General features: G+C 46.4%; 1 protein-coding gene across 1 annotated transcript in view; it reads right to left on the minus strand.

Moving 5' to 3' along the window:
- The window catches only part of tecpr1b (tectonin beta-propeller repeat containing 1b), a 33913-nt gene that overhangs the window by 3466 nt on the left and 20092 nt on the right, over positions 1–10355 (minus strand). The window contains exons 10-20 of the mRNA XM_063191575.1: positions 8611–9140; positions 6663–6751; positions 5945–6100; positions 5391–5540; positions 4921–5078; positions 4015–4144; positions 2733–2812; positions 1639–1735; positions 1252–1331; positions 924–980; positions 469–643 (exon numbers count right to left, since the gene is read on the minus strand). Of these exons, the coding sequence (XP_063047645.1) occupies positions 469–643; positions 924–980; positions 1252–1331; positions 1639–1735; positions 2733–2812; positions 4015–4144; positions 4921–5078; positions 5391–5540; positions 5945–6100; positions 6663–6751; positions 8611–9140 (1702 nt within the window). The remainder of the gene's footprint in view (positions 1–468; positions 644–923; positions 981–1251; positions 1332–1638; positions 1736–2732; positions 2813–4014; positions 4145–4920; positions 5079–5390; positions 5541–5944; positions 6101–6662; positions 6752–8610; positions 9141–10355) is intronic.

The raw sequence follows: 10355 nt of genomic DNA on the forward strand, positions 1-10355 counted from the left end.
AACCCATACTGTATGTGGCAAAACTGGCCCTCAATGTTTAATCAACATCTGAGCCTACTAGACTGCTGACTCTCGTATCACTTGCATGCAGGGCCACTGACAGCTTTGGGCAAGCCTGGGACAAAACCACTTGAAAGGTGCCCCGACTCAATACATACATTGTAAAAGGGACACAATTCTGGGGCCCCCTCTCCATGTGCCCGGGACAACTGACCCCTTTGCTCCTCCGTTGCCTGACCTACTTGCATGGGCCATGAACATGGAGTAGGATACAATCTCACTGACTACGTGTGAAGCAACCAAAAGAGTATCTAAAATAAGACAGCACATGTGCTTGCCGGTGCGGGTGCGTGTGCGGGTGCGGCAGGTACAGTAATGTGTCCTTGATCCACTGTTGCTGCTTATGGCGAACAGTGACGTCATGAGACCGGCAGCGTGCTGACAGGATTGTCTTTGACGGGCCCTTACAGCGGGGTTGTCTCTCGTCGCGCCCAGGCGACACAAGACGTCTCCCCTCTCGCTGATGGCCCACAGGGGGACCTGCTCCATGCTGCTCTTGGCCAGGCACGGCAGGATGGTGATGTCACTCAGCGGGATGGGCGGGACCTGCACCCAGGGGCCGGTCAGCTGGATTTTGCACTTCCTGGAATCGGATAATATGAAGACAGATTGGAAGTTTGATGTCTAGCTCAAGGAACGTGTAACTTATTTATAACGAGCAATTGGCCATCCACATAGTACAGAGATCATGGATACACAAGTCCCTTGAAACCCCATAATAATTTTATAATTAATTTTAATAATAATTTTGATTTATGCAAGGGAGCACCCATTACTCCATCTCTAACTCTACCTTTATGCGATCTTTAAGAAAGTACGTATTACATTCTCCTCTAACACAAGACCAACTACAGATGCCTTACCTAACCCATCGTCTCCTTCTCACAAAGTCCTTTAGAGTCTTGCTGCCAGTGTAGCCTCTGTAAGTAATAAGTACGGTAATACGTCAATAAGTAATCATATAATAATTGTCATATCACCAGCAAAACATATCTCTGTGCACTGGATCCACTTAGTCATACTACTTGAATACTTACTTTTTTGCATATTTACTTACAGCATTTTACTAGTTGATGTCCTTCCCCAGAATTTACTTCACTCTGTAGTGTACGTTTGTACATTTCCATTGAGTAATACACAGAAATTTGCATAAATTGTGTAGAAACTACTACGAAGAGTTCGTAGACTTACGCATGGAAGTCAGCAGCATATTGCCAGCCCTCCTTGTCTGTTCCCTCTGGGGCGTTGAAGTCGACAGCCCAATCTGTCTCCTGTGAATGGAACATCCGTTCATGTTCATGGGATAAACTTCTGGTAACAACAAACTTATAACAGGGACTGGGTCTTAACATAATGACAATAATGTCATCCATTGTCAAAGCTGAGCCTTTGCTATGGGCTCATGAGAGTGAATGAACATGCGTCTGTGTGTGTGTGTGTGTGTGTGTGTGTGTGTGTGTGTGTGTGTGTGTGTGTGTGTGTGTGTGTGTGTGTGTGTGTGTGTGTGTGTGTGTGTGTGTGTGTGTGTGTGTGTGTGTGTGTGTGTGTGTGTGTGTGTGTGTGTGTGTCAGCACCCACCCAGGCCCACTGCGGGGAGGGTGGTTTGGTGGTGGCCTTGGTACACTCCTTCAGGCCAGTGGCATCGCTCCACATGTGACGATCCAGAGGGAGACCCCTACAGCGGAGACAGGAGACAGGAGACAGGAGACAGGAGACAGGAGAGAGAGAGAGAGGAGACAGGGAGCAGACATGAGAGAGAGAGAGAGAGAGAGAGAGAGAGAGAGAGAGAGAGAGAGAGAGAGAGGAGACAGAGGAGACAGGGAGCAGACATGAGAGAGAGAGAGAGAGAGAGAGAGAGAGAGAGAGAGAGAGAGAGAGAGAGAGAGAGAGAGAGAGAGAGATAGGGTGGTGGAGAGGAGGGAGGGAGAGAGAGAGGGAGGGAGGGAGAGAGAGTGAGGAGACAGAGGAGACAGGGAGCAGACATGAGAGAGAGAGAGAGAGAGAGAGAGAGGGAGAGAGAGGGAGAAGGGGAGAGAGAGAGAGAGAGAGAGAGAGAGAGAGGGAGGGAGGGAGAGAGAGAGAGAGAGAGAGAGAGAGAGTAGACAGAGGAGACAGGGAGCAGACATGAGAGAGAGAGAGAGAGAGAGAGAGAGAGAGAGAGAGAGAGAGAGGAGACAGGAGACAGGGAGCAGACATGAGAGAGAGAGAGCGAGAGAGAGAGAGAGAGGGAGGGAGGGAGAGAGAGAGAGAGAGAGAGAGAGAGAGAGAGAGAGAGAGAGAGAGGAGACAGGAGACAGGGAGCAGACATGAGAGAGAGAGAGAGAGAGAGAGAGAGAGAGAGAGAGAGAGAGAGAGAGAGAGAGAGAGAGGGAGGGAGGGAGAGAGAGAGAGGAGACAGAGGAGACAGGGAGCAGGCATGTCAGAGCACAGAGGTGGATGATGTGTGAAGAGAAAGAACAGAGAGAGACAGAGACAGAGACAAAAACATAGAGAGACAGATACCATGAACAAGAGGAAGCAAGAGAAAGAAAGACTGTGAAGTTAACAGGTAGCAAAAAATATATAGAGAGAGACAGGGATGAAGTATAAAATAAATTGGCAGACAGACACAGAGACACAGAGAGAGAAAGACAGACAGACAGACCGCGAGGCAGACGTTTAGTTGTTCCTACTTGTCTGTGTATCCAGTGAGGGGGTTCCAGCGCTGGTTCTCGTAGATGAACATGCTCCTCACGTCCACCTGTGTGTGCTCCTGCTGATCCTTGCTGTCCGCTGAGGGACACGAAGAGGAAGATAATGACACACATGTACGCACACACGCATGACTGTACACACACACACACACACACATACACACACACACACACACACACACACACACACACACACACACACACACACACACACACACACACACACACAAACACATATTATGCGCAGACAGACACACACAGACCACAAATACACATACTGTACATACATACACATACACAAACAAACATACACCTACGCATACATGCATGATGAATATTTAATGGGATACGTTAGAATGAAGTAGTAGATTGGGTCAGAGGGCATTGAGATGGGATAGGGTGCACATGTCAAAGGGCGGTCTAGCAGTCAATCAGGTTGGTGGAGGAGTCAGAGTAACCAGAGAGAGAGAGAGAGAGAGAGAGAGAGAGAGAGAGAGAGAGAGAGATTACACATGGGGTGAGGGGGGTTTGATTAGCAAAACCAAGATGGATCAGACTGACCCTGGAGACACACAGTAGGATATTAAACGATGGCGTTCAGTAAAGATTCAGGAGATGGGGTGAGGGGGTTGCATTGGGAACAATCTCAAAGGAGGAAAACGAGATAGATCACAGAATGGCCCGACAGACACAGATAGGGTTTTCAGGCTGACCAGAACGGAGCCGGTGCCGGTTCTCGCACCAGTTACATTCAGTACTAAAGTGCTTATCTGCAAACCGCCCAAGTTCATACCGGGCTCTGAACTTTTAATGCACATGACTGTGTTACCCGGATGAACCTGCTGACGGCCACATTGTCGTTGTTGGCCACGTTGTTCGCAGAGAAAAAAACATGTATTTTGCGGTTCGCATTGCGAACCAACTTTACGGTTCACGAACGAACGCTAACATCTGTGGTGTGTCGGCCGGTCGTGCGGGAACGGGCACCAGCACTCAGTCTGCCTGAATGCCCTCAGAGACAGAGAAAGAGGAGTCGTATTAAAGATCTCGGAAATGGGGTGAGGAGGGTTGATCAGTGAAGTATCTCAAATGAGTTAGTTAGGGGCAAAAGTCGGAGAGGAGAAGCCGAGATGGGTCTGCCTGACAGGGAGAGAGGAGCCACATTTAAGATGGCGTGGATGGGATGAGGGGAGTTGGTCAGGGGGAGAATCTGAGAGGAGGAACCCAAGATGGGTCTGTCTGACAGGGAGAGAGGAGGCGCATTACCCTCAGCAGAGGACTCCCCGTGACCCGTGTAGACCCAAGCTGTGCCATCATAGCCAATGCCCCACACCACACCCAGACTATTGCTCTCCACCACCTGCAGGTGACCTGGGACTTGGTACCAGAACCTGCGCCGTGCCACACAAAAAACACAAAACACAGACAGACCGATAGACAAAGACAGACAGACAACATACACACATTGGTGGGTAGCAGAAGACACACCATAAAATATCCGCAAATAACGAGACTAACATACAATGAGAAAGTGCCCTGTAACCCAACAAAAGCCAAGCAAAAGTTTAGAGAAGTTAAAAGGTTGGTGAGAGGTTGTCTGTTTTGGCTTGACAAGTGCACATTAGCCTTGAAGAGTTACAGCAAGTGTCTGGAGTCAGCATGCAGATGATCTACTCTACACAGTAAATTCTGCAGTGCTCATTTAACACTTAGAGAGTTGATTTGACATAATTTGGACTCAAATGAACTCTCTCAGTGTTGAAGTAACACCGCAACATTTACTGTGTACTGTGTTAGCATGGTCTTGCCAGAGGCAAACCATTTTTTTATGCGTATCATGCAGGAAAAAGAAACACACCATCTGATTACATGTTTCCGACGGACATGGCTTTGGCAAGCCTGGGTTTAGAGAGAGCAAGTTCTAATATTGCATTGTTTGTTTCAACCTCTAAAAAGATCTCGATTAAATCTTAATGGAGTTTTTACATTGAGATGAGTTATCTTAATCACATAACTTTTGAAGCAGTTTATCATAAGGCTCATTTCTCTCTAAATCCAGAATCGCCTTACTTTTAAATAGTCATTAATAACTTTTCAATAATTGAGTTAAACACAGAGGCAGTGTGGAATAAAGAGTAGGTGAAAAAAGAGACTAAGAGAGACGCACATGTTGTCACAGGTTGGGTTGGGCGTGGGGGCCTCTAGACTGGGCGGGGGCTCGTGCACCATGATGTCCCCCTTGGAGGTGACAGCCCACAGGGCCTGCACAGAGGGCCGACCCACCACACCCCTGCTCAGGCAACAGGACTCGCCCAGAAGGGACAGCTAGTACAAAAAGATGGGAAATGAGGAAATGATAATAAAAATCTATTAAACAATGGCTATGACATTCACTTTGTTAAATATTTTTTACAAACTTTTTACCAGCATTGAAACAATGAAACTTGCAGGCCACCCTTGTGTATGTTAATGAAACATCCCCTAAAACTATTAAAAAATATATTTTAATAAGGCTGAAAAGGAACTACTCAGTATTGCGGTCAGAAGAAAAAATGCAAATATACTGTACACATATTTTATACAATTTCCTAACTGTGGAAATGAGCTTGAGCCAGTGCGGTAGTGTGAGTACCGTACCCATTGCTGCAGGTCCTGCAGGGTGTGTGTGGAGAGCAGCAGGGGCCAGCGCTGCCTGGTCCTCTCTGCTGTGTAGACGGCAAAGCAGTACAGAGACTCCTTAAACCTGGGCACCAACGCTGTCACCTCACTTATGGGAACACACAGGAACTGAGAGAGAGAGAGAGCGGGAGAGAGACAGGGAGGTGAAGAGTGACTTAGTACGGTATATACGTCTTCCAATGAAATCTACGCAACCTCTTTGGTAAATATCTGCAAAATTCTGGAACTCCACGAAAAGTACAAGTTATCATAAATAAGATGGTGAGTTATAAATAAGTAAATAAGTAAGGTGAGTTATAATAAATTAGAACGATGTCAACCTATACCCTAAACAAACTGGACTTGTGCATACTGTACGTAAGTAAGGTAAGTAAGGTACCGGTAAGTGTGCCCTTTACTATCCCACAGTGGGGAAATTCATGTGCTGCGACAGTATCACACGTTCAACGTGTACAAAAAAAATCATATACATCCCTTTCTGGTCAATGTCATTGGTGCTGGTTGTAGCCTACCTTCTTGTCATTGTTCTCTGTGTAGTAGACGTAGAGGATGTCGTCTCTCCTGTTGGGCTCGGTCTGGGCCTGCTCCAGAGCCAGGCCTACGTGCTCCCACTGATGAGGCTGCCAGTCCCTCCACCACCGCACCTGCCCTTTGGTCATGCTCACCGACTGCACCGCAGAAGAACAGAAAGAAAACATTATTACAGCATAAACGGTGCATGAAACCCTCCAGGTGCTTTCGCACCATACCATGAACCTTAGTGGCATACAGACATTCTGGGGGGCTGGTGCTGAAAAGGGGGGGATTTCTGACTGCCTTACTAGGCTATAGAGGCTATTATTTTAGCGCATTTTTGTCAATGCTTTTGATGGTGAAGAATTTGTAGATCATCATGTCAAGATGGACCACAGTAGATTGTGACAAAAACATTTTGAAGAAAAACTTTCAAATAGGGCAATTTTTTGTCCTGTAGGGCAAATGGGCTCATTCATGATTGTGAATATTACCTGTTTATGCAGTACAGTATGTATACCTTTTTGAACACCGCAGTGTTTGGCAAAGGTAATGAGGTCATGAGGTTATACTTGTTGCTAATATACTGTGCCTTGTAACTGTTCACACTATGCTGCTGTAAGACCCTCCATGTGCAGTGTGGTCAAGCCTCTTGCATAGAGGACATCTACTGTGCTGTGCGCACCCAGAGAGTGTTGCTACGGGGAGATGACGCACCTTCTCAAAGATCAGGTCATCTGCTGCCTCCTTCTTCTTCTCAGCTGTGGCATGTGCAGGAGTCATCGATAAGGGCACAGAACTCGGCTCTGAGTACACACAACACACACACACACACACACACACACACACACACACACACACACACACACACACACACACACACACACACACACACACACACACACACACACACACACACACACACACACAGTTTTAGACTATGTTCACGTGTGTGTGTGTGTGTGTGTGTGTGTGTGTGTGTGTGTGTGTGTGTGTGTGTGCGTGTGCGTGTGTGTGTGTGTGGCAGCTGCGTTCAGTACAGCTGCAAGACACATGCGTCTGCTAAGGCCCAGCTCGAGTTGTTCACTGAAATGAATAGGCAAACCTGCCTACCATGTACTTGCTATATGCAGCGAGTGCGAACACAGCCTTAGCAATATACATGCGTATGTATGCTCTTACACGCTGATGACATCAATTATGACCGGGTGTGAATTTCCCACAGCTCTGAGAACTGGACGGTCAGGTCAGAGTTCAAACGACTGGCCCCTACATCACTGCCCTACAATTTCAGAACGCAGTATAATTCAAAATGCCAAACTGAGAAAAAAGGCTTTAAAGTTTCCTTTCTGTCCACGCGACTGTGTTGGAGGTAAAGTGGTGATGACACTTCCATATAATACTTTTTTATGGTGAAAATTTATGCACGCAAGAAAAAAGCAAAAAAAACAACATTCTCATTACTTTTTAGCTGAAAAATCATTATACTGCGCTCTGTTGTGGTATTACTGTCTACACCAAAACCACGGTGTCAATGGAGAAGTGCAGTATAATTCGCATTATACTGCGTTCTTGGCTAGTAATACGTAACCTCCTAAAACCAAAAAGCGCAGTATAATCAATTTTTTGCGTTTTTTTCCGAAACGGGACCAAGTTGGGCCAAAAAAATTTAACACAAGAAAAAGAAGGTATTTTAAAGCCAATTTCCGGTCTAAACCCATTTTCGACCATTTTCAAGATACTGCGTTCTGATATTGTAGGGCAGAGCAGGGGAGGGCAATTATTTTGGCTCAAAGGCCATATTGGGTTTACAATATTGAGTGAAGGGCCAGATGTCGCAGGCAACTTGTGTGTCAATAATAAGAAATAATATGCACTGACATAACTTGTTGGGTTTTTTATTGCTGCATTTAATGAGATTTAGTTAGATGAATACAGTAGGCTTGATTAATCTCAAACCCATAAGTATTGGGTAGCCATTTTAAGAATGTTGGCTGAGAGTGACTCTTTTTCAAAGTTGTCTTTCTTGAGAAAGACTCTGCGGGCCAGATGACAGGGCTCTACGGGCCGCATGTGGCCTGAGTTTGCCCACCTCTGCCCTACATACTACACAACAACATTAGATGTGGGTGGTGGGTAGAGAAAAGTAAAACAAATAATGTCTGAAGTACAAAAAAAAAAAAAGGTCAATGGTAATGGGTTTATGCTAGTGCTTTCCTTTTGTCCATGTTTCCTTTGTACCAACATGTCTTTTCTTCTCATTAAAAAAAGTCAACACATCACATTAAATTGTGTCCACAAGAGCAGATCTTGCATGGCATGATAAGCCAAAGTCACTATCTGTTTTGGGCGTATACATCAGGCAAGGCAGTTCATCATTTTTAGAATAATTTCTAATCATCATTTTGACTTTTGGGTTCCTCTTTGGACTGTGGGAAATTCATGCCCAATAGTAATTAATCCCATGAGTGCGTACATTTTCCTAACCAAGCTTCAAATAATTATCCCGACTTAGTGACCTTGCAATTGCAATGTTGTGCAAATGCAATGCACAACATGTTTTCCGACTACAAAGGTGAAATTACTTCATTCTTGCCTAAATTTAATCAAACACCAACATCCTCCTGAAACCCCTCATGTAAATAATACTGTGGTAACATCTTACTGTCTTCCGCAGACTCCAGCCAGCCTATCTTGGTGTCTGCGTTCAGCACACATCCCCCGCCACTGACCCAGCACCACGGGGGCCTGTCCTCCCCTTCCGGCAGCTCCAGGGAGTACGTGGCCACAGAGGCCCCCTGGGGAGCCCCCTCTCCGGGCCCGAGAGTGGCCACAGACTGCCTCTTCCTGGCCTCTTCCTCCAGGTCCACGTTGCTCCAGGGATCCGTGCCGGGCGTCTTGGGGGAGGTTGCATCACTGGGGGACGTCAACGGGACCTCCTCTTCCTCCATGGAGGCCCCTTCCTCTGCCAGGGCATCGGTGGGCAGGGTGGCTGGAGGTGCGGGGATGGTGGTGGTGGTGCCTGTGGGCCGGATGGTGCACTCGCGGTCGGACACCAGGGCGGAGATGAAGCTGTCGCTGGTGATCTTGGGGATGGAGGGTTTAGGAGGGGGACTCTCAGGCCCTGCAGGGGAGTCGGCCAGGCCCAGCACCGAGCCCTGGGACGAGTCCGTCATCTCCCCACTGTAGTCATGGCTGTGGACACAACCAAACATGTGAACAGACTGTTGTGCTGAATTACACATATTTAAAGTGATACTGTCCCATTTTTGGAAATAAGCTTATTTTACACCTCCCCTTGAGTTAAATAATAGTGTTTTACCGTTCTCCTGTACTTCCAACCATTCTCGGGGTATGGCAGTGCAAATTTTACCTCCATGCTAGCAGTTAACATTGAGTCCTATGAGACCAGCTCACAGCTAACTGGTCTCATATGACTCAATGTTAACTGTTAGCTTGGAGGTAAAATTTGCATTGCCATAACTAGAAAACTGTTGAAAGTACAGGAGAACGGTAAAACCTTCTTATTTAACTCAAGGGGAGGTGTAAAATAAGATTATTTCCAAAAATGGGACAGTATCACTTTAACCTCAAGCGCCACAATTCCTTCTTGCTGTGCTAGAGCCACATTGAATCAAGTTGAGGACTGAAATTTATTTGCTGCCAATGTGGGTTTAGCACAGCTAGGCAAACTAGGAAAGCTAGGAAATTGTGCCCCTGGCCCTGAAAATCCCATCCATATCATAGTCCTCTATCATCCATTGTAAAGAAGTAGCCCCTCCTGCATGGTCCTGATGTACACCAAAGACACCCCCAAGTAGTCATCTCACTCAGCAATAACATGGCCAGGCAGATAGGACGACCTAAGAGATCTTGCGACAGGGCGCTATCTGCTGGTATAAAATCTAACAGCACTACTATGTAAAATAAGATGCATGACTTTACTGATACCTTTTCATTTTTTTGTTTTCTTTTTTCTGTTATATATTAGGATTATAGGTATGGTAAAAGCCGGTAAAAGTCATAAATGTGAAGGTGTGTCAAAAGATAAATTGCTTGCTTAGACCCAGCAGGTCAGTACAAGGGCCAGCTGATCGTCCCTCGTACCGGGCTCAAGGCCACCAGTGACAGAGCCTTCCATGTTGCTGCTCCCATTCTTTGGAACAATCTGCCCGACCACATCCAGAATGCCCCTTCACTGGCCATGTTTAAGCAACACCTTAAGACACATCTCTTCCTGGAGGCTTATGGCTGCTAGTTCCACAAGCACTTTCACTTACATGCATTCACACACACACTCACACACTGACGCGCACACACACTCACACTTTCCAACACAACACTCTGTGAAGCGTCCTTGGGTGTTTTGAAAGGCGCTATATAAAACGAAAGTATTATTATTATTATTAT

Source organism: Engraulis encrasicolus, chromosome 2, assembly GCF_034702125.1.
Source record: "Engraulis encrasicolus isolate BLACKSEA-1 chromosome 2, IST_EnEncr_1.0, whole genome shotgun sequence".
In the NCBI taxonomy this organism is placed as follows: Eukaryota; Metazoa; Chordata; class Actinopteri; order Clupeiformes; family Engraulidae; genus Engraulis; species Engraulis encrasicolus.